Source organism: Salvelinus fontinalis, unplaced genomic scaffold, assembly GCF_029448725.1.
Source record: "Salvelinus fontinalis isolate EN_2023a unplaced genomic scaffold, ASM2944872v1 scaffold_0005, whole genome shotgun sequence".
NCBI classification, from domain to species: domain Eukaryota; kingdom Metazoa; phylum Chordata; class Actinopteri; order Salmoniformes; family Salmonidae; genus Salvelinus; species Salvelinus fontinalis.
The window spans coordinates 1,100,270-1,125,269 of NW_026600214.1; the positions used below are offsets into that span (position 1 = coordinate 1,100,270).

General features: G+C 44.2%; 1 protein-coding gene across 1 annotated transcript in view; it reads right to left on the bottom strand.

Moving 5' to 3' along the window:
• The window catches only part of LOC129841974 (ankyrin-2-like), a 256,273-nt gene that overhangs the window by 154,385 nt on the left and 76,888 nt on the right, over positions 1-25,000 (bottom strand). Inside the window, exon 3 of the mRNA XM_055910338.1 lies at positions 16,647-16,745. Within this exon, the coding sequence (XP_055766313.1) occupies positions 16,647-16,745 (99 nt within the window). The remainder of the gene's footprint in view (positions 1-16,646; positions 16,746-25,000) is intronic.

Genomic DNA, 25,000 nt, shown 5'->3' on the forward strand with positions numbered 1-25,000 from the left:
CTCTCTCTCTCTCTCTCTCTCTCTCTCTCTCTCTCTCTCTCTCTCTCTCTCTCTCTCTCTCTCTCGACACCCAGAAGGATTGGGAATTCTAGCAGTGATTTAGACTTTAGAGACACTGATATCCTGCTTTCATCCTCTCTCTCCCTCCATACCTCCCTCTTCTTAGTACTAGAGAGTATAAATGGCCTCGCTCCACCGTTCTCTCTCTCTCTCCAACCCGCTTTAATTTCAATTCAAAGGGCTTTATTGGCAAAGGAAACATGTTTACATTGCCAAAGCAGATGGAATAGACAAAAAACAAAAGTGAAAAAAACAAGGGAAACATTAGTAAACATTAAACTCATTAAAAGTTTTCAAATAATATAGACATTTCAAATGTTATATTATTGGTTATGTACAGTGTTGTAACAATGTGCAAGTAGTCGAAGTATGAAAGGTAAAATAAATAAACAGATAAATATAGGTTTTATTTAAATAAAGGTGAAATACATTTTTTTTTCTTTACAATGTTGTTTGTATTCCACTGGTTGTTTGTTTGTTTTCAAATTCCTCGCTCGCTCCCCACCTCTTTTTCCACCCCCTCTCTCCATCTCTCTCTCTTCCTCTCTCTCTTCCTCTCCCTCCAACCCCCCCTACCCTCAGCATAATCTAAAGGTCTCAGAACCTTTAGCAGCAGCGTCAACAGCTGAATTTCTGTCTTAACAGATCTGGGACCAGGCTAATTAACTACTAACTACATTAAGTACACTACAACTAAATGTATAAAGGTTGGGGTCAATTCAAACTAAATGTATAAAGGTTGGAATCAAGCACTGAGCAAATTTCAGGTCTGCTGAGTGTAAACTTGAACGTTGTGAAAATTCCATGAAACATCCGGTGCACTTTTACTGTGAACACTGAGGCTGTAGCCGCTTTGAGTTACAGTTTTACTGTGAACACTGAGGCTGTAGCCGCTTTGAGTTACAGTTTTACTGTGAACACTGAGGCTGTAGCCGCTTTGAGTTACAGTTTTACTGTGAACACTGAGGCTGTAGCCGCTTTGAGTTACAGTTTTACTGTGAACACTGAGGCTGTAGCCGCTTTGAGTTACAGTTTTACTGTGAACACTGAGGCTGTAGCCGCTTTGAGTTACAGTTTTACTGTGAACACTGAGGCTGTAGCCGCTTTGAGTTACAGTTTTACTGTGAACACTGAGGCTGTAGCCGCTTTGAGTTACAGTTTTACTGTGAACACTGAGGCTGTAGCCGCTTTGAGTCACAGTTTTACAGTGAACACTGAGGCTGTACCCGCTTTGAGTCACAGTTTTACTGTGAACACTGAGGCTGTAGCCGCTTTGAGTCACAGTTTTACTGTGAACACTGAGGCTGTAGCCGCTTTGAGTTACAGTTTTACTGTGAACACTGAGGCTGTAGCCGCTTTGAGTTACAGTTTTACTGTGAACACTGAGGCTGTAGCCGCTTTGAGTTACAGTTTTACTGTGAACACTGAGGCTGTAGCCGCTTTGAGTTACAGTTTTACAGTGAACACTGATGCTGTACCCGCTTTGAGTTACAGTTTTACTGTGAACACTGAGGCTGTAGCCGCTTTGAGTTACAGTTTTACTGTGAACACTGAGGCTGTAGCCGCTTTGAGTTACAGTTTTACTGTGAACACTGAGGCTGTAGCCGCTTTGAGTTACAGTTTTACTGTGAACACTGAGGCTGTAGCCGCTTTGAGTTACAGTTTTACTGTGAACACTGAGGCTGTAGCCGCTTTGAGTTACAGTTTTACTGTGAACACTGAGGCTGTAGCCGATTTGAGTTACAGTTTTACTGTGAACACTGAGGCTGTAGCCGATTTGAGTTACAGTTTTACTGTGAACACTGAGGCTGTAGCCGCTTTGAGTTACAGTTTTACTGTGAACACTGAGGCTGTAGCCGCTTTGAGTTACAGTTTTACTGTGAACACTGAGGCTGTAGCCGCTTTGAGTTACAGTTTTACTGTGAACACTGAGGCTGTAGCCGCTTTGAGTTACAGTTTTACTGTGAACACTGAGGCTGTAGCCGCTTTGAGTTACAGTTTTACTGTGAACACTGAGGCTGTAGCCGCTTTGAGTTACAGTTTTACTGTGAACACTGAGGCTGTAGCCGCTTTGAGTTACAGTTTTACTGTGAACACTGAGGCTGTAGCCGCTTTGAGTTACAGTTTTACTGTGAACACTGAGGCTGTAGCCGCTTTGAGTTACAGTTTTACTGTGAACACTGAGGCTGTAGCCGCTTTGAGTTACAGTTTTACTGTGAACACTGAGGCTGTAGCCGCTTTGAGTTACAGTTTTACAGTGAACACTGATGCTGTACCCGCTTTGAGTTACAGTTTTACTGTGAACACTGAGGCTGTAGCCGCTTTGAGTTACAGTTTTACTGTGAACACTGAGGCTGTAGCCGCTTTGAGTTACAGTTTTACTGTGAACACTGAGGCTGTAGCCGCTTTGAGTTACAGTTTTACTGTGAACACTGAGGCTGTAGCCGCTTTGAGTTACAGTTTTACTGTGAACACTGAGGCTGTAGCCGCTTTGAGTTACAGTTTTACTGTGAACACTGAGGCTGTACCCGCTTTACACTGAGGCTGTAGCCGCTTTGAGTTACAGTTTTACTGTGAACACTGAGGCTGTAGCCGATTTGAGTTACAGTTTTACTGTGAACACTGAGGCTGTAGCCGCTTTGAGTTACAGTTTTACTGTGAACACTGAGGCTGTAGCCGCTTTGAGTTACAGTTTTACTGTGAACACTGAGGCTGTAGCCGCTTTGAGTTACAGTTTTACTGTGAACACTGAGGCTGTAGCCGCTTTGAGTTACAGTTTTACTGTGAACACTGAGGCTGTAGCCGCTTTGAGTCACAGTTTTACAGTGAACACTGAGGCTGTACCCGCTTTGAGTCACAGTTTTACTGTGAACACTGAGGCTGTAGCCGCTTTGAGTCACAGTTTTACTGTGAACACTGAGGCTGTAGCCGCTTTGAGTTACAGTTTTACTGTGAACACTGAGGCTGTAGCCGCTTTGAGTTACAGTTTTACTGTGAACACTGAGGCTGTAGCCGCTTTGAGTTACAGTTTTACTGTGAACACTGAGGCTGTAGCCGCTTTGAGTTACAGTTTTACAGTGAACACTGATGCTGTACCCGCTTTGAGTTACAGTTTTACTGTGAACACTGAGGCTGTAGCCGCTTTGAGTTACAGTTTTACTGTGAACACTGAGGCTGTAGCCGCTTTGAGTTACAGTTTTACTGTGAACACTGAGGCTGTAGCCGCTTTGAGTTACAGTTTTACTGTGAACACTGAGGCTGTAGCCGCTTTGAGTTACAGTTTTACTGTGAACACTGAGGCTGTAGCCGCTTTGAGTTACAGTTTTACTGTGAACACTGAGGCTGTAGCCGCTTTGAGTTACAGTTTTACTGTGAACACTGAGGCTGTAGCCGATTTGAGTTACAGTTTTACTGTGAACACTGAGGCTGTAGCCGATTTGAGTTACAGTTTTACTGTGAACACTGAGGCTGTAGCCGCTTTGAGTTACAGTTTTACTGTGAACACTGAGGCTGTAGCCGCTTTGAGTTACAGTTTTACTGTGAACACTGAGGCTGTAGCCGCTTTGAGTTACAGTTTTACTGTGAACACTGAGGCTGTAGCCGCTTTGAGTTACAGTTTTACTGTGAACACTGAGGCTGTAGCCGCTTTGAGTTACAGTTTTACTGTGAACACTGAGGCTGTAGCCGCTTTGAGTTACAGTTTTACTGTGAACACTGAGGCTGTAGCCGCTTTGAGTTACAGTTTTACTGTGAACACTGAGGCTGTAGCCGCTTTGAGTTACAGTTTTACTGTGAACACTGAGGCTGTAGCCGCTTTGAGTCACAGTTTTACAGTGAACACTGAGGCTGTACCCGCTTTGAGTCACAGTTTTACTGTGAACACTGAGGCTGTAGCCGCTTTGAGTCACAGTTTTACTGTGAACACTGAGGCTGTAGCCGCTTTGAGTTACAGTTTTACTGTGAACACTGAGGCTGTAGCCGCTTTGAGTTACAGTTTTACTGTGAACACTGAGGCTGTAGCCGCTTTGAGTTACAGTTTTACTGTGAACACTGAGGCTGTAGCCGCTTTGAGTTACAGTTTTACTGTGAACACTGAGGCTGTACCCGCTTTGAGTTACAGTTTTACTGTGAACACTGAGGCTGTAGCCGCTTTGAGTTACAGTTTTACTGTGAACACTGAGGCTGTAGCCGCTTTGAGTTACAGTTTTACTGTGAACACTGAGGCTGTAGCCGCTTTGAGTTACAGTTTTACTGTGAACACTGAGGCTGTAGCCGCTTTGAGTTACAGTTTTACTGTGAACACTGAGGCTGTAGCCGCTTTGAGTTACAGTTTTACTGTGAACACTGAGGCTGTAGCCGCTTTGAGTTACAGTTTTACTGTGAACACTGAGGCTGTAGCCGCTTTGAGTTACAGTTTTACTGTGAACACTGAGGCTGTAGCCGCTTTGAGTTACAGTTTTACTGTGAACACTGAGGCTGTAGCCGCTTTGAGTTACAGTTTTACTGTGAACACTGAGGCTGTAGCCGCTTTGAGTTACAGTTTTACTGTGAACACTGAGGCTGTAGCCGCTTTGAGTTACAGTTTTACTGTGAACACTGAGGCTGTAGCCGCTTTGAGTTACAGTTTTACTGTGAACACTGAGGCTGTAGCCGCTTTGAGTTACAGTTTTACTGTGAACACTGAGGCTGTAGCCGCTTTGAGTTACAGTTTTACTGTGAACACTGAGGCTGTAGCCGCTTTGAGTTACAGTTTTACTGTGAACACTGAGGCTGTAGCCGCTTTGAGTTACAGTTTTACAGTGAACACTGAGGCTGTAGCCGCTTTGAGTTACAGTTTTACTGTGAACACTGAGGCTGTAGCCGCTTTGAGTTACAGTTTTACTGTGAACACTGAGGCTGTAGCCGCTTTGAGTTACAGTTTTACTGTGAACACTGAGGCTGTAGCCGCTTTGAGTTACAGTTTTACTGTGAACACTGAGGCTGTAGCCGCTTTGAGTTACAGTTTTACTGTGAACACTGAGGCTGTAGCCGCTTTGAGTTACAGTTTTACAGTGAACACTGATGCTGTACCCGCTTTGAGTTACAGTTTTACTGTGAACACTGAGGCTGTAGCCGCTTTGAGTTACAGTTTTACTGTGAACACTGAGGCTGTAGCCGCTTTGAGTTACAGTTTTACTGTGAACACTGAGGCTGTAGCCGCTTTGAGTTACAGTTTTACTGTGAACACTGAGGCTGTAGCCGCTTTGAGTTACAGTTTTACTGTGAACACTGAGGCTGTAGCCGCTTTGAGTTACAGTTTTACTGTGAACACTGAGGCTGTAGCCGCTTTGAGTTACAGTTTTACTGTGAACACTGAGGCTGTAGCCGCTTTGAGTTACAGTTTTACTGTGAACACTGAGGCTGTAGCCGCTTTGAGTTACAGTTTTACAGTGAACACTGAGGCTGTACCCGCTTTGAGTTACAGTTTTACTGTGAACACTGAGGCTGTAGCCGCTTTGAGTTACAGTTTTACTGTGAACACTGAGGCTGTAGCCGCTTTGAGTTACAGTTTTACTGTGAACACTGAGGCTGTACCCGCTTTACACTGAGGCTGTAGCCGCTTTGAGTTACAGTTTTACTGTGAACACTGAGGCTGTAGCCGATTTGAGTTACAGTTTTACTGTGAACACTGAGGCTGTAGCCGCTTTGAGTTACAGTTTTACTGTGAACACTGAGGCTGTAGCCGCTTTGAGTTACAGTTTTACTGTGAACACTGAGGCTGTAGCCGCTTTGAGTTACAGTTTTACTGTGAACACTGAGGCTGTAGCCGCTTTGAGTTACAGTTTTACTGTGAACACTGAGGCTGTAGCCGCTTTGAGTTACAGTTTTACTGTGAACACTGAGGCTGTAGCCGCTTTGAGTTACAGTTTTACTGTGAACACTGAGGCTGTAGCCGCTTTGAGTTACAGTTTTACTGTGAACACTGAGGCTGTAGCCGCTTTGAGTTACAGTTTTACTGTGAACACTGAGGCTGTAGCCGCTTTGAGTTACAGTTTTACTGTGAACACTGAGGCTGTAGCCGCTTTGAGTTACAGTTTTACTGTGAACACTGAGGCTGTAGCCGCTTTGAGTTACAGTTTTACTGTGAACACTGAGGCTGTAGCCGCTTTGAGTCACAGTTTTACAGTGAACACTGAGGCTGTACCCGCTTTGAGTCACAGTTTTACTGTGAACACTGAGGCTGTAGCCGCTTTGAGTTACAGTTTTACTGTGAACACTGAGGCTGTAGCCGCTTTGAGTTACAGTTTTACTGTGAACACTGAGGCTGTAGCCGCTTTGAGTTACAGTTTTACTGTGAACACTGAGGCTGTAGCCGCTTTGAGTTACAGTTTTACTGTGAACACTGAGGCTGTAGCCGCTTTGAGTTACAGTTTTACAGTGAACACTGATGCTGTACCCGCTTTGAGTTACAGTTTTACTGTGAACACTGAGGCTGTAGCCGCTTTGAGTTACAGTTTTACTGTGAACACTGAGGCTGTAGCCGCTTTGAGTTACAGTTTTACTGTGAACACTGAGGCTGTAGCCGCTTTGAGTTACAGTTTTACTGTGAACACTGAGGCTGTAGCCGCTTTGAGTTACAGTTTTACTGTGAACACTGAGGCTGTAGCCGCTTTGAGTTACAGTTTTACTGTGAACACTGAGGCTGTAGCCGCTTTGAGTTACAGTTTTACTGTGAACACTGAGGCTGTAGCCGCTTTGAGTTACAGTTTTACTGTGAACACTGAGGCTGTAGCCGCTTTGAGTTACAGTTTTACTGTGAACACTGAGGCTGTAGCCGATTTGAGTTACAGTTTTACTGTGAACACTGAGGCTGTAGCCGCTTTGAGTTACAGTTTTACTGTGAACACTGAGGCTGTAGCCGCTTTGAGTTACAGTTTTACTGTGAACACTGAGGCTGTAGCCGCTTTGAGTTACAGTTTTACTGTGAACACTGAGGCTGTAGCCGCTTTGAGTTACAGTTTTACTGTGAACACTGAGGCTGTAGCCGCTTTGAGTTACAGTTTTACTGTGAACACTGAGGCTGTAGCCGCTTTGAGTTACAGTTTTACTGTGAACACTGAGGCTGTAGCCGCTTTGAGTTACAGTTTTACTGTGAACACTGAGGCTGTAGCCGCTTTGAGTTACAGTTTTACAGTGAACACTGAGGCTGTACCCGCTTTGAGTTACAGTTTTACTGTGAACACTGAGGCTGTAGCCGCTTTGAGTTACAGTTTTACTGTGAACACTGAGGCTGTAGCCGCTTTGAGTTACAGTTTTACTGTGAACACTGAGGCTGTACCCGCTTTACACTGAGGCTGTAGCCGCTTTGAGTTACAGTTTTACTGTGAACACTGAGGCTGTAGCCGATTTGAGTTACAGTTTTACTGTGAACACTGAGGCTGTAGCCGCTTTGAGTTACAGTTTTACTGTGAACACTGAGGCTGTAGCCGCTTTGAGTTACAGTTTTACTGTGAACACTGAGGCTGTAGCCGCTTTGAGTTACAGTTTTACTGTGAACACTGAGGCTGTAGCCGCTTTGAGTTACAGTTTTACTGTGAACACTGAGGCTGTAGCCGCTTTGAGTTACAGTTTTACTGTGAACACTGAGGCTGTAGCCGCTTTGAGTTACAGTTTTACTGTGAACACTGAGGCTGTAGCCGCTTTGAGTTACAGTTTTACTGTGAACACTGAGGCTGTAGCCGCTTTGAGTTACAGTTTTACTGTGAACACTGAGGCTGTAGCCGCTTTGAGTTACAGTTTTACTGTGAACACTGAGGCTGTAGCCGCTTTGAGTTACAGTTTTACTGTGAACACTGAGGCTGTAGCCGCTTTGAGTCACAGTTTTACAGTGAACACTGAGGCTGTACCCGCTTTGAGTCACAGTTTTACTGTGAACACTGAGGCTGTAGCCGCTTTGAGTTACAGTTTTACTGTGAACACTGAGGCTGTAGCCGCTTTGAGTTACAGTTTTACTGTGAACACTGAGGCTGTAGCCGCTTTGAGTTACAGTTTTACTGTGAACACTGAGGCTGTAGCCGCTTTGAGTTACAGTTTTACTGTGAACACTGAGGCTGTAGCCGCTTTGAGTTACAGTTTTACAGTGAACACTGATGCTGTACCCGCTTTGAGTTACAGTTTTACTGTGAACACTGAGGCTGTAGCCGCTTTGAGTTACAGTTTTACTGTGAACACTGAGGCTGTAGCCGCTTTGAGTTACAGTTTTACTGTGAACACTGAGTCTGTAGCCGCTTTGAGTTACAGTTTTACTGTGAACACTGAGGCTGTAGCCGCTTTGAGTTACAGTTTTACTGTGAACACTGAGGCTGTAGCCGCTTTGAGTTACAGTTTTACTGTGAACACTGAGGCTGTAGCCGCTTTGAGTTACAGTTTTACTGTGAACACTGAGGCTGTAGCCGCTTTGAGTTACAGTTTTACTGTGAACACTGAGGCTGTAGCCGCTTTGAGTTACAGTTTTACTGTGAACACTGAGGCTGTAGCCGATTTGAGTTACAGTTTTACTGTGAACACTGAGGCTGTAGCCGATTTGAGTTACAGTTTTACTGTGAACACTGAGGCTGTAGCCGCTTTGAGTTACAGTTTTACTGTGAACACTGAGGCTCTAGCCGCTTTGAGTTACAGTTTTACTGTGAACACTGAGGCTGTAGCCGCTTTGAGTTACAGTTTTACTGTGAACACTGAGGCTGTAGCCGCTTTGAGTTACAGTTTTACTGTGAACACTGAGGCTGTAGCCGCTTTGAGTTACAGTTTTACTGTGAACACTGAGGCTGTAGCCGCTTTGAGTTACAGTTTTACTGTGAACACTGAGGCTGTAGCCGCTTTGAGTTACAGTTTTACTGTGAACACTGAGGCTGTAGCCGCTTTGAGTTACAGTTTTACAGTGAACACTGAGGCTGTAGCCGCTTTGAGTTACAGTTTTACTGTGAACACTGAGGCTGTAGCCGCTTTGAGTTACAGTTTTACTGTGAACACTGAGGCTGTAGCCGCTTTGAGTTACAGTTTTACTGTGAACACTGAGGCTGTAGCCGCTTTGAGTTACAGTTTTACTGTGAACACTGAGGCTGTAGCCGCTTTGAGTTACAGTTTTACAGTGAACACTGATGCTGTACCCGCTTTGAGTTACAGTTTTACTGTGAACACTGAGGCTGTAGCCGCTTTGAGTTACAGTTTTACTGTGAACACTGAGGCTGTAGCCGCTTTGAGTTACAGTTTTACTGTGAACACTGAGGCTGTAGCCGCTTTGAGTTACAGTTTTACTGTGAACACTGAGGCTGTAGCCGCTTTGAGTTACAGTTTTACTGTGAACACTGAGGCTGTAGCCGCTTTGAGTTACAGTTTTACTGTGAACACTGAGGCTGTAGCCGCTTTGAGTTACAGTTTTACTGTGAACACTGAGGCTGTAGCCGCTTTGAGTTACAGTTTTACTGTGAACACTGAGGCTGTAGCCGATTTGAGTTACAGTTTTACTGTGAACACTGAGGCTGTAGCCGCTTTGAGTTACAGTTTTACTGTGAACACTGAGGCTGTAGCCGCTTTGAGTTACAGTTTTACTGTGAACACTGAGGCTGTAGCCGCTTTGAGTTACAGTTTTACTGTGAACACTGAGGCTGTAGCCGCTTTGAGTTACAGTTTTACAGTGAACACTGAGGCTGTAGCCGCTTTGAGTTACAGTTTTACTGTGAACACTGAGGCTGTAGCCGCTTTGAGTTACAGTTTTACTGTGAACACTGAGGCTGTAGCCGCTTTGAGTTACAGTTTTACTGTGAACACTGAGGCTGTAGCCGCTTTGAGTTACAGTTTTACTGTGAACACTGAGGCTGTAGCCGCTTTGAGTTACAGTTTTACTGTGAACACTGAGGCTGTAGCCGCTTTGAGTTACAGTTTTACTGTGAACACTGAGTCTGTAGCCGCTTTGAGTTACAGTTTTACTGTGAACACTGAGTCTGTAGCCGCTTTGAGTTACAGTTTTACTGTGAACACTGAGGCTGTACCCGCTTTACACTGAGGCTGTAGCCGCTTTGAGTTACAGTTTTACTGTGAACACTGAGGCTGTAGCCGATTTGAGTTACAGTTTTACTGTGAACACTGAGGCTGTAGCCGCTTTGAGTTACAGTTTTACTGTGAACACTGAGGCTGTAGCCGCTTTGAGTTACAGTTTTACTGTGAACACTGAGGCTGTAGCCGCTTTGAGTTACAGTTTTACTGTGAACACTGAGGCTGTAGCCGCTTTGAGTTACAGTTTTACTGTGAACACTGAGGCTGTAGCCGCTTTGAGTTACAGTTTTACTGTGAACACTGAGGCTGTAGCCGCTTTGAGTTACAGTTTTACTGTGAACACTGAGGCTGTAGCCGCTTTGAGTTACAGTTTTACTGTGAACACTGAGGCTGTAGCCGCTTTGAGTTACAGTTTTACTGTGAACACTGAGGCTGTAGCCGCTTTGAGTTACAGTTTTACTGTGAACACTGAGGCTGTAGCCGCTTTGAGTTACAGTTTTACTGTGAACACTGAGGCTGTAGCCGCTTTGAGTTACAGTTTTACTGTGAACACTGAGGCTGTAGCCGCTTTGAGTCACAGTTTTACAGTGAACACTGAGGCTGTACCCGCTTTGAGTCACAGTTTTACTGTGAACACTGAGGCTGTAGCCGCTTTGAGTCACAGTTTTACTGTGAACACTGAGGCTGTAGCCGCTTTGAGTTACAGTTTTACTGTGAACACTGAGGCTGTAGCCGCTTTGAGTTACAGTTTTACTGTGAACACTGAGGCTGTAGCCGCTTTGAGTTACAGTTTTACTGTGAACACTGAGGCTGTAGCCGCTTTGAGTTACAGTTTTACAGTGAACACTGATGCTGTACCCGCTTTGAGTTACAGTTTTACTGTGAACACTGAGGCTGTAGCCGCTTTGAGTTACAGTTTTACTGTGAACACTGAGGCTGTAGCCGCTTTGAGTTACAGTTTTACTGTGAACACTGAGTCTGTAGCCGCTTTGAGTTACAGTTTTACTGTGAACACTGAGGCTGTAGCCGCTTTGAGTTACAGTTTTACTGTGAACACTGAGGCTGTAGCCGCTTTGAGTTACAGTTTTACTGTGAACACTGAGGCTGTAGCCGCTTTGAGTTACAGTTTTACTGTGAACACTGAGGCTGTAGCCGCTTTGAGTTACAGTTTTACTGTGAACACTGAGGCTGTAGCCGCTTTGAGTTACAGTTTTACTGTGAACACTGAGGCTGTAGCCGATTTGAGTTACAGTTTTACTGTGAACACTGAGGCTGTAGCCGATTTGAGTTACAGTTTTACTGTGAACACTGAGGCTGTAGCCGCTTTGAGTTACAGTTTTACTGTGAACACTGAGGCTGTAGCCGCTTTGAGTTACAGTTTTACTGTGAACACTGAGGCTGTAGCCGCTTTGAGTTACAGTTTTACTGTGAACACTGAGGCTGTAGCCGCTTTGAGTTACAGTTTTACTGTGAACACTGAGGCTGTAGCCGCTTTGAGTTACAGTTTTACTGTGAACACTGAGGCTGTAGCCGCTTTGAGTTACAGTTTTACTGTGAACACTGAGGCTGTAGCCGCTTTGAGTTACAGTTTTACTGTGAACACTGAGGCTGTAGCCGCTTTGAGTTACAGTTTTACAGTGAACACTGAGGCTGTAGCCGCTTTGAGTTACAGTTTTACTGTGAACACTGAGGCTGTAGCCGCTTTGAGTTACAGTTTTACTGTGAACACTGAGGCTGTAGCCGCTTTGAGTTACAGTTTTACTGTGAACACTGAGGCTGTAGCCGCTTTGAGTTACAGTTTTACTGTGAACACTGAGGCTGTAGCCGCTTTGAGTTACAGTTTTACAGTGAACACTGATGCTGTACCCGCTTTGAGTTACAGTTTTACTGTGAACACTGAGGCTGTAGCCGCTTTGAGTTACAGTTTTACTGTGAACACTGAGGCTGTAGCCGCTTTGAGTTACAGTTTTACTGTGAACACTGAGGCTGTAGCCGCTTTGAGTTACAGTTTTACTGTGAACACTGAGGCTGTAGCCGCTTTGAGTTACAGTTTTACTGTGAACACTGAGGCTGTAGCCGCTTTGAGTTACAGTTTTACTGTGAACACTGAGGCTGTAGCCGCTTTGAGTTACAGTTTTACTGTGAACACTGAGGCTGTAGCCGCTTTGAGTTACAGTTTTACTGTGAACACTGAGGCTGTAGCCGATTTGAGTTACAGTTTTACTGTGAACACTGAGGCTGTAGCCGCTTTGAGTTACAGTTTTACTGTGAACACTGAGGCTGTAGCCGCTTTGAGTTACAGTTTTACTGTGAACACTGAGGCTGTAGCCGCTTTGAGTTACAGTTTTACTGTGAACACTGAGGCTGTAGCCGCTTTGAGTTACAGTTTTACAGTGAACACTGAGGCTGTAGCCGCTTTGAGTTACAGTTTTACTGTGAACACTGAGGCTGTAGCCGCTTTGAGTTACAGTTTTACTGTGAACACTGAGGCTGTAGCCGCTTTGAGTTACAGTTTTACTGTGAACACTGAGGCTGTAGCCGCTTTGAGTTACAGTTTTACTGTGAACACTGAGGCTGTAGCCGCTTTGAGTTACAGTTTTACTGTGAACACTGAGGCTGTAGCCGCTTTGAGTTACAGTTTTACTGTGAACACTGAGTCTGTAGCCGCTTTGAGTTACAGTTTTACTGTGAACACTGAGTCTGTAGCCGCTTTGAGTTACAGTTTTACTGTGAACACTGAGTCTGTAGCCGCTTTGAGTTACAGTTTTACTGTGAACACTGAGGCTGTAGCCGCTTTGAGTTACAGTTTTACTGTGAACACTGAGGCTGTAGCCGCTTTGAGTTACAGTTTTACTGTGAACACTGAGGCTGTAGCCGCTTTGAGTTACAGTTTTACTGTGAACACTGAGGCTGTAGCCGCTTTGAGTTACAGTTTTACTGTGAACACTGAGGCTGTAGCCGCTTTGAGTTACAGTTTTACTGTGAACACTGAGGCTGTAGCCAATTTGAGTTACAGTTTTACTGTGAACACTGAGGCTGTAGCCGCTTTGAGTTACAGTTTTACAGTGAACACTGAGGCTGTAGCCGCTTTGAGTTACAGTTTTACAGTGAACACTGAGGCTGTACCCGCTTTGAGTTACAGTTTTACTGTGAACACTGAGGCTGTACCCGCTTTGAGTTACAGTTTTACTGTGAACACTGAGGCTGTAGCCGCTTTGAGTTACAGTTTTACTGTGAACACTGAGGCTGTAGCCGCTTTGAGTTACAGTTTTACTGTGAACACTGAGGCTGTAGCCGCTTTGAGTTACAGTTTTACTGTGAACACTGAGGCTGTAGCCGCTTTGAGTTACAGTTTTACTGTGAACACTGAGGCTTTAGCCGCTTTGAGTTACAGTTTTACTGTGAACACTGAGGCTGTAGCCGCTTTGAGTTACAGTTTTACTGTGAACACTGAGGCTGTAGCCGCTTTGAGTTACAGTTTTACTGTGAACACTGAGGCTGTAGCCGCTTTGAGTTACAGTTTTACTGTGAACACTGAGGCTGTAGCCGCTTTGAGTTACAGTTTTACTGTGAACACTGAGGCTGTAGCCGCTTTGAGTTACAGTTTTACTGTGAACACTGAGGCTGTAGCCGCTTTGAGTTACAGTTTTACTGTGAACACTGAGGCTGTAGCCGCTTTGAGTTACAGTTTTACTGTGAACACTGAGGCTGTAGCCGCTTTGAGTTACAGTTTTACTGTGAACACTGAGGCTGTAGCCGCTTTGAGTTACAGTTTTACAGTGAACACTGATGCTGTACCCGCTTTGAGTTACAGTTTTACTGTGAACACTGAGGCTGTAGCCGCTTTGAGTTACAGTTTTACTGTGAACACTGAGGCTGTAGCCGCTTTGAGTTACAGTTTTACTGTGAACACTGAGGCTGTACCCGCTTTACACTGAGGCTGTAGCCGCTTTGAGTTACAGTTTTACTGTGAACACTGAGGCTGTAGCCGATTTGAGTTACAGTTTTACTGTGAACACTGAGGCTGTAGCCGCTTTGAGTTACAGTTTTACTGTGAACACTGAGGCTGTAGCCGCTTTGAGTTACAGTTTTACTGTGAACACTGAGGCTGTAGCCGCTTTGAGTTACAGTTTTACTGTGAACACTGAGGCTGTAGCCGCTTTGAGTTACAGTTTTACTCTGAACACTGAGGCTGTAGCCGCTTTGAGTTACAGTTTTACTGTGAACACTGAGGCTGTAGCCGCTTTGAGTTACAGTTTTACTGTGAACACTGAGAATGTAGCCGCTTTGAGTTACAGTTTTACTGTGAACACTGAGGCTGTAGCCGCTTTGAGTTACAGTTTTACTGTGAACACTGAGGCTGTACCCGCTTTGAGTTACAGTTTTACTGTGAACACTGAGTCTGTAGCCGCTTTGAGTTACAGTTTTACTGTGAACACTGAGGCTGTAGCCGCTTTGAGTTACAGTTTTACTGTGAACACTGAGGCTGTAGCCGCTTTGAGTTACAGTTTTACTGTGAACACTGAGGCTGTAGCCGCTTTGAGTTACAGTTTTACTGTGAACACTGAGGCTGTAGCCGCTTTGAGTTACAGTTTTACTGTGAACACTGAGGCTGTAGCCGCTTTGAGTTACAGTTTTACTGTGAACACTGAGGCTGTAGCCGCTTTGAGTTACAGTTTTACTGTGAACACTGAGGCTGTACCCGCTTTGAGTTACAGTTTTACTGTGAACACTGAGTCTGTAGCCGCTTTGAGTTACAGTTTTACCGTGAACACTGAGGCTGTAGCCGCTTTGAGTTACAGTTTTACCGTGAACACTGAGGCTGTAGCCGCTTTGAGTTACAGTTTTACCGTGAACACTGAGGCTGTAGCCGATTTGAGTTACAGTTTTACCGTGAACACTGAGGCTGTAGCCGCTTTGAGTTACAGTTTTACCGTGAACACTGAGGCTGTAGCCGCTTTGAGTTACAGTTTTACTGTGAACACTGAGGCTGTAGCCGCTTTGAGTTACAGTTTTACCGTGAACACTGAGGCTGTAGCCGCTTTGAGTTACAGTTTTACAGTGAACACTGAGGCTGTACCCGCTTTGAGTTACAGTTTTACTGTGAACACTGAGGCTGTAGCCGCTTTGAGTTACAGTTTTACTGTGAACACTGAGGCTGTAGCCGCTTTGAGTTACAGTTTTACTGTGAACACTGAGGCTGTAGCCGCTTTGAGTTACAGTTTTACTGTGAACACTGAGGCTGTACCCGATTTAAATTACAGTTTTACTGTGAACACTGAGGCTGTAACTGAGGCTGTAACTGAGGTTGTAACTGAGGCTGTACCCAACTTAAAGTTACAGTTATAACAGTGGCCAAGTAGGCTACTGTGGCTATGTGATCACAACCAGAGTAGGCTACAATCAAAAACAATGGAGAAAATGCATCCTAGAACATTTTAACATGGAAACAGCTGTTCTATCATTCGGCCTACAGTAGCAGCCAATGTGTGGTGTTCAACGTAGTCCTACATCCCATGAGACTTTCGAAAAAAACATGCAGGGCTTGACATTAAACTGTTTATCCACTTGTCCTTCAGACAAGGAGGTGACTGAAAATGCCTTTGGTGTTGTTTGATGCAAGAAACCACTTTATAAGATAAAATGAATCATTATTCCCACACCACTATTACAGAGAATCAGACACATTATGCTACCCTCTGCCTATTGGCTACTTAGCTTATTCAAGCCTGTCTCAAAATAAAACACTGCCCCTTTAAGACAAAAAAAAGCTCCTTGTCTGACTCGCTTTTCAAAGATGTCTAGAAATGTACATGTTTTGTGCTCTTGTAGGAAGCAATCACTCCCCCATTGCTGACTACAGATGATCTATAACTAGCAAAGAATACGAACCAATGTTCACACGCGGCTACATGCAGCTCTCTCTTTGATCTCAAAACAAGCGCATCTTCTCACGACCGCTCATGCTGTAAACACAGTCCAGTTCAAAGTGAATGGCACAGATCCATATATGGCAATGTTCTATTTGCATATCGGCTTACTGCAGCTCTGATTGGTTATAGCCCACCGGTCTGTGTAGAGTATGGGACATGAGTTGTACCTGTCGACGGCAGTAGAATCCTACTCCTTGTTCTCTCTATAACAACATCTCTCGCATAGTTTAGTTATGAAAACTAAATCTTGCATAGTGTGTTTGGTTTTCGGGTACGTTGCATTGAAAGTGGCTAATATTGCCTTGATTCGATCACAATTCCCACAGTAAAGGGACACGTTGACAGTGTTAACTAACAAGGAAAACTCAAAACAAGTTAGTTGAAGTTCCATACTCGTGCTTCTCTGCCCAGGCTGATATATATTATGTGTGGCAGTCTCAGGGGAGCTTAGAGGGAATATTGGTTGGGGTCAATTTAATAAAAAATATGAAAAAATATCCCCAAAAATATAAATAAAAGTCATAAATAGCTTCAGGTTATTGAGAAGTCATTTGAAAACAGATTTGTTTCAATTATTCAATTGGAATTTTGGGTTTACTTCCTGACATTTACTTCCTGTACCTTAGTGGCAGAGTCGACGGCGGAGCCTCTCTCCAGTAGTTCTTCCACCAGGTCCTCATGGCCCTCCTTAGCTGCCAGGTGCAGCGCATTCAGACCATTCTGGAACAGAGAAACACAGGTCTCAGGTCAGCTAATTAAACATAATGACTAAGGCATTCAGACCATTCTGGAACAGAGAAACACAGGTCTCAGGTCAGCTTAGTAAACATAATAACTAAGGCATTCAGACCATTCTGGAACAGAGAAACACAGGTCTCAGGTCAGCTAATTAAACATAATGACTAAGGCATTCAGACCATTCTGGAACAGAGAAACACAGGTCTCAGGTCAGCTTATTAAACATAATAACTAAGGCATTCAGACCATTCTGGAACAGAGAAACACAGGTCTCAGGTCAGCTTATTAAACATAATAACTAAGGCATTCAGACCATTCTGGAACAGAGAAACACAGGTCTCAGGTCAGCTAATTAAACATAATGACTAAGGCATTCAGACCATTCTATAACAGAGAGAGACAGGCCTGGAGTCAGTTGATAAACATTATAACTAAGGCATTCAGATCATTCCATAACAGAGAGAGACAGGCCTGGAGTCAGTTGATAAACATAATAACTAATGCATTCAAACCGTTCTATATCAAGAAACACAGGTCTCAGGTCAGTGATATAAACATAAGAACTAATGCCAAAATGTAACCATATTCCCTTTATAGTGCACTACTTTTAACCAGGGCCCATAGGGTTCCATATGGGAGACAACATGAGTCTTTTAACCAGGGCCCATAGGGTTCCATATGGGAGACAACCTGAGTCTTTTAACCAGGGCTCATAGGGTTCCATATGGGAGACAACCTGAGTCTTTTAACCAGGGCCCATAGGGTTCCATATGGGAGACAAGCTGAGTCTTTTAACCAGGGCCCATAGGGTTCCATATGGGAGACAACCTGAGTCTTTTAACCAGGGCTCATAGGGTTCCATATGGGAGACAACCTGAGTCTTTTAACCAGGGCCCATAGGGTTCCATATGGGAGACAAGCTGAGTCTTTTAACAAGGGCCCATAGGGTTCCATACGGGAGACAACCTGAGTCTTTTAACCAGGGCCCATAGGGTTCCATATGGGAGACAAGCTGAGTCTTTTAACCAGGGCCCATAGGGTTCCATATGGGAGACAACCTGAGTCTTTTAACCAGGGCTCATAGGGTTCCATATGGGAGACAACCTGAGTCTTTTAACCAGGGCCCATAGGGTTCCATATGGGAGACAAGTCAGTTAGATGGTAACACGAGAACCAAGACATTCCGTCCGTTCTACAACAACAAACACAGGTCACTTTTATGTATTTTATCATGAAGATATTTGACTGTGTTATTGTTTTAGTGCTTTTTATTGAGCTTGAAGATCATTCAAAAACCTTCAAAAAGTTGAAGCGGAAGTGGTCACGCCAGGACTTCCTTACACCGGACGTCAACGCGTCAAACTGAATCAGTGGACTGTTGTCTATCCCATTCAACCCAGAGTAAACAATGTAGACGTCCTTCTCATCTCCGCTCGCGTATCGGACTGTTACCTAGCAACGGTACGTCTTAAAACATGTCCGACGTACAACATAATCTGTCCAAAAAAAAGAACAGTGTAAGGTATTAAAATAGGTACCGACACTCAAACCACACGGAGAAATCAGTTGTAAACATAACAGGTGAGCGATGCAGCCCGCTAAACAGCAAGGGAAACATTCTCTGGTCAGCTTAGATTCAACAGCTACCATGTTCATTAGCAACACCAGGGAGATGACTAATTTGACCAATGAGACAACAGGAAACACAGATCTGAGGTCAGTATTTCTAAACACAACAGGCATTCAGACAGACCAATGAGACAACAGGAAACACAGATCTGAGGTCAGTATTTCTAAACACAACAGGCATTCAGACAGACCAATGAGACAACAGGAAACACAGATCTGAGATCAGTATTTCTGACACAACAGGCATTCAGACAGACCAATGAGACAACAGGAAACACAGATCTGAGATCAGTATTTCTGACACAACAGGCATTCAGACAGACCAATGAGACAACAGGAAACACAGATCTGAGATCAGTATTTCTGACACAACAGGCATTCAGACAGACCAATGGGACAACAGGAAACACAGATCTGAGATCAGTATTTCTGACACAACAGGCATTCAGACAGACCAATGAGACAACAGGAAACACAGATCTGAGGTCTGTTACAAACATAAGAACCAAGGCATTTGGATCAATGTTCAAAGGGAACACAGAGCAGGTCATGAAATTAGATAGAGCATCAATACTGGGCTCCCGAGTGGCGCAGCGGTCTAAGGCACTGCATCGCTAGTGCTAGAGGCGTCACTACAGACACCCTGGTTCGATTCCAGGCTGTATCACAACCTGGGTTTGGCCGGTGTAGGCCACCATTGTAAATAAGAATTTGTTCTTAACTGACTTGCCTAGTTAAATAAAGGTTAACATAAAAAAAAAATATATAATAATATATAAATAAAAATAATGATATAATCTATTTCTATGGGACTGGCTACAGATCAGTTCGAAATACAACCTAACTTGTGACTGTTATGTGACCCCAAAGGAAACACGTCACCAGAACACAGACCTCATATCAACCATAGAATCAGGAATAACAACCTCATATCAACCATAGAATCAGGAATAACAACCTCATATCAACCATAGAATCAGGAATAACAACCTCATATCAACCATAGAATCAGGAATAACAACCTCATATCAACCATAGAATCAGGAATAACAACCTCATATCAACCATAGAATCAGGAATAACAACCTCATATCAACCATAGAATCAGGAATAACAACCTCATATCAACCATAGAATCAGGAATAACAACCTCATATCAACCATAGAATCAGGAATAACAACCTCATATCAACCATAGAATCAGGAATAACAACCTCATATCAACCATAGAATCAGGAATAACAACCTCATATCAACCATAGAATCAGGAATAACAACCTCATATCAACAATAGAATCAGGAATAACAACTCCAACATTCACTTCTGTTTGACGTTTTCATTGAGTTGTTCCGCAAACATCAATTAAACTTGAAATTTAACCACCTTTAAAAAAGCTTTTTAATTATTTTATTTTTTTACAAATTCTTAATTACAATGACGGCCTACCAGACGACGCTGGGCTAATTGTGCGCCACCCTATGGGACTCCCAATCACGGCCGGATGTGTTACAGCCTGGAATCGAACCAGGGACTGTAGTGACACCTCTTGCATAGGGTCGACTATAGGCTTATTATTCAGTTTTGGTTTAAATCTCTACATCGTCACATTTAGCCAATTCAACCCAACAGCTGTGTTGCTGCAGAGTGAGTCTTTGTAATAATACGGCACAGATCCTGGATCAGGTGTAAACTCTGCAGAGTGAGTCTTTGTAATAATACGGCACAGATCCTGGATCAGTTGTAAACTCTGCAGAGTGAGTCTCTGTTGTAATACGGCACAGATCCTGGATCAGTTGTTAACTCTGGAGAGTGAGTCTTTGTTGTAATACGGCACAGATCCTGGATCAGCTGTTAACTCTGCAGAGTGAGTCTTTGTAGTAATACGGCACAGATCCTGGATCAGGTGTTAACTCTGCAGAGTGAGTCTCTGTTGTAATACGGCACAGATCCTGGATCAGTTGTTAACTCTGCAGAGTGAGTCTCTGTTGTAATACGGCACAGATCCTGGATCAGTTGTTAACTCAACAGGTTTTTAACAGGGTGCCGTTTGTGATGCAGATGTCAACACGGCTCAGGTAGCTAGCTACATCCACTGATAACTGAAGACAAGGATAATATACAGCCGCTGTAAAGGATAACACACACACACACACACACACACACACACACACACACACACACACACACACACACACACACACACACACACACATCACCTCGTCCTCGTCTTCCTCCATCCTGTCGTGTGTAGCCAGAGGAGCGAGAGAAATCCCAGCCCTCTCCTCCTCCTTCTCCTCCTCCTACACCAGACTATCTCACTTCTATTCTCTTCTTCTCTATTCGTTATCTTCTTTTCTCTCTTCTTCTTCTGGTCTGGTAATCTCTTCTTCTTCTGGTCTGGTACTCTCCTCTTCTTCTGGTCTGGTACTCTCCTCTTCTTCTGGTCTGGTACTCTCTTCTTCTTCTGGTCTGGTACCCTCCTCTTCTTCTGGTCTGGTACTCTCCTCTTCTTCTGGTCTGGTACTCTCTTCTTCTTCTGGTCTGGTAATCTCTTATTCTTATTCTGGTCTGGTACTCTCCTCTTCTTCTGGTCTGGTACTCTCTTCTTCTTCTGGTCTGGTACTCTCTTCTTCTTCTGGTCTGGTACTCTCTTCTTCTTCTGGTCTGGTACTCTCTTCTTCTTCTGGTCTGGTAATCTCTTCTTCTTCTGGTCTGGTAAACCCTTCTTCTTCTGGTCTGGTACTCTTCTTCTTCTGGTCTGGTACTCTTCTTCTTCTGGTCTGGTACTCTCTTCTTCTTCTGGTCTGGTACTCTCTTGTTCTTCTGGTCTGGTAATCTCTTCTTCTTCTGGTCTGGTACTCTCTTCGTCTTCTGGTCTGGTACTCTCTTCTTCTTCTGGTCTGGTAATCTCTTGTTCTTCTTGTCTGGTATTCCAATAAAGATGAATCAGCTCCAGAAGACGAAGCACCACGGTGCAGGCTCCCCCCTTGCTCTCCCTTTTCACCTCCTGCCTGGCTCCAGAGGTTTGGATGTTAAGGGTCCTGTCTGCCTCCTCCTGCCCCCCTGCGGGCTCTCTCAGTCGGGTTGAGAGAGGAGCTACTGTCCCTCCTGGCTGGTCCTGGAGCCTTCTTTGGCACTGTAGTAAAGAGAGGTGTTCCTATCCCCTTATCCCTTCCTCTGTTCATCCACCCCCACCAATTCCAAAGCCCCCCTTAACTTGGCAGTGGCTCGTACACACACACACACACAGAAGTACACACGCACGTACACACACACAGTGAGTCGTTCAAATGCCAAAGAGCCATGGGGTACGGGCTTTCTGCACTGTCATAGAGACTATCAAGGACACACACATTTAGAAGCTTCTGAAAATGTCAACCCTTTAAAAAAAGGGAAAAGTGGCCTGCATTCCGGACAGGGGCCATAGAGTTTGATAGAGCACACACAGTGTGTTAGAGTCGCCTGGAAGGAGGGGGTGTGTCTCAGAAAGGAGAACACGGGCCATAGAGTTTGATAGAGCACACACAGTGTGTTAGAGTCGCCTGGAAGGAGGAGGTGTGTCTCAGAAAGGAGAACACGGGCCATAGAGTTTGACACGGGCCATAGAGTTTGATAGAGCACATACTTAGAAGGCTTCAAAGAGCAAAGATGAACCTCAGCTGATAACACTCTGTCAGGTCAACTCAGTCATGATCATGTGACACACCATGCCCTTTCATTGACCAGCAGTTCAACATCAGGTTTCAAATACCTGGTCATTTCTGTACCAGGAAATGGAGTGCAACCAAATATATCTCTGGGGTTTCCAGGGATGGACCTGGTTGGTCCTCATTGACATAAACTCAGTGGGGCAGAACTGTTGTGGACAGTCCTGGGTTCAAATACTATTTCATAACTTCCAAATATTTTGGGGCCGGTTCCCAGACATATATTAAGCCTAGACCTGGACTAAAAAGCATTCTCCATAGAAAAGCTCTACTGAAAGTGCTTTTAGGAACAGGACAATGTGTAATCTCTGTCTGGGAAACTGGCCCCAAGTGTTAACAGGACTAGACCTAATCTGTGTCTGGCAACTGGCCCCAAGTGTTAACAGGACTAGACCTAATCTGTGTCTGGCAACTGGACCCAAGTGTTAAGAACAGGACTAGGACTACTCTGTGTCTGGGAAACTGGCCCCACGTGTTAAGAATAGGACTAGGACTACTCTGTGTCTGGGAAACTGGCCCCAAGTGTTAAGAACAGGACTAGGACTAATCTGTGTCTGGGAAACTGGCCCCACGTGTTACGAACAAGACTAGGACTAATCTGTGTCTGGGAAACAGGCCCCAGTGTTAAGAACAGGACTAGGACTAATCATTGTCTGGGAAACTGGCCGCAACGTTTGCTTTAGCCTGCATGGAGGGCATGCCAGGTGGGCGGGGTTGGTTCCATTGAGTCAGGTAAGAAAACATCAGAACTACAATAACACCCTATGGAACCAATAGAACCACAATAACACCCTATGGTACCAATAGAATCACAATAACACCCTATGGAACCAATAGAACCACAATAACACCCTATGGAACCAATAGAACCACAATAAAACCCTATGGAACCAATAGAACCACAATAACACCCTATGGAACCAATAGAACTACAATAACACCATATGGAACTATTAGAACCACAATAACACCCTGCGGAACCAATAGAACCACAATAACACCCTACAGAACCAATAGAACCACAATAACACCCTATGGAACCAATATAACTACAATAACACCCTATGGAACCAATAGAACCACAATAACACCCTATGGAACCAATAGAACTACAATAACACCCTATGGAACCAATAGAACTACAATAACACCCTATGGAACCAATAGAACCACAATAACACCCTATGGAACCAATAGAACCACAATAACACCCTATGGAACCAATAGAACCACATTAACACCCTACGGAACCAATAGAACCACAATAACACCCTATGGAATCAATAGAACTACAATAACACCCTACGGAACCAATAGAACTACAATAACACCCTACGGAACCAATAGAACCACAATAACACCCTACGGAACCAATAGAACCACAATAACACCCTATGGAACCAATAGAACCACAATAACACCCTACAGAACCAACAGAACCACAATAACACCCTACAGAACCAATAGAACCACAATAACACCCTATGGAACCAATAGAACCACAATAACACCCTATGGAACCAATAGAACCACATTAACACCCTACGGAACCAATATAACCACAATAATACCCTATGGAACCAATAGAACCACAATAACACCCTATGGAACCAATAGAACCACATTAACACCCTATGGAACCAATAGAACCACAATAACACCCTATGCCAGTGGTTTTATAAACCTCTCCTCTGGGACCCCCAGACCTTTCACCATGTTGTTGTATCCCTGTACTATGTCACCTGATTCACCTGGTCAAGGACTTGATGATTAGTCGACATGTTGAGGTAGCTGTGTTAGCTGAGGAACAGATCAAACACATGGAACGGAATAGGGGTCCCCTGCCCTAAGGAACCAATAGAATCAGGTATTTTATGTTTGTGGGATGTTTTACAGCTTTCCATGATAGACCTCCTCTGGTCACTTTGGAACAGATGAACTAATACAGGATACACAAATAAAATATATTATTTTAAAGATTTCAAATAGTATTTTATTGAAGCCAACATTCTCTGGTTAGCGGGGGGGGGGGGGGGGGGGTCTATAGGAGGGAGCATCTATTCCAGATAAGACCACCTCTCTGATACGCACACACATAGACCCCTCTAAAACACACATAGACATCTCTAACACAGACAGAGACCTCTCTAAAACACACAGATACCTCTCTTACATACACAGAGACCTCTCTAACACACAGAGACCTCTCTAAGACACGCAGAGACCTCCCTTACATACACAGAGACCTCTCTAACACACAGAGACCTCTCTTACATACACAGAGACCTCTCTAACACACAGAGAGACCACTCTAACACACAGAGACCTCTCTAACACACATAGAGACCTCTCTAACACACAGAGACCTCTCTAACACACACAGAGACCTCTCTAACACACACAGAGACCTCTCTAACACACACAGAGACCTCTCTAACACACAGAGACCTCTCTAACACACACAGAGACCTCTCTAACACACATAGACCTCTCTAACAAACACAGAGACCTCTCTAACACACACAGAGACCTCTCTAACACACACAGAGACCTCTCTAACACACACAGAGAGACCTCTCTGATACACAGAGAGACCTCTCTAACACACACAGAGACCTCTCTAACACACACAGAGACCTCTCTAACACACAGAGAGACCTCTCTTACATACACAGAGACCTCTCTAACACACAGAGACCTCTCTAACACACACAGAGAGACCTCTCTAAGACACACATAGACCTCTCTAACACACACAGAGAGACCTCTCTAACACAAACAGAGACCTCTCTAACACACAGAGACCTCTCTAACAAACACAGAGACCTCTCTAACACACACAGAGAGCTCTCTAACACACACATAGACCTCTCTAACACACACAGAGACCTCTCTAACAC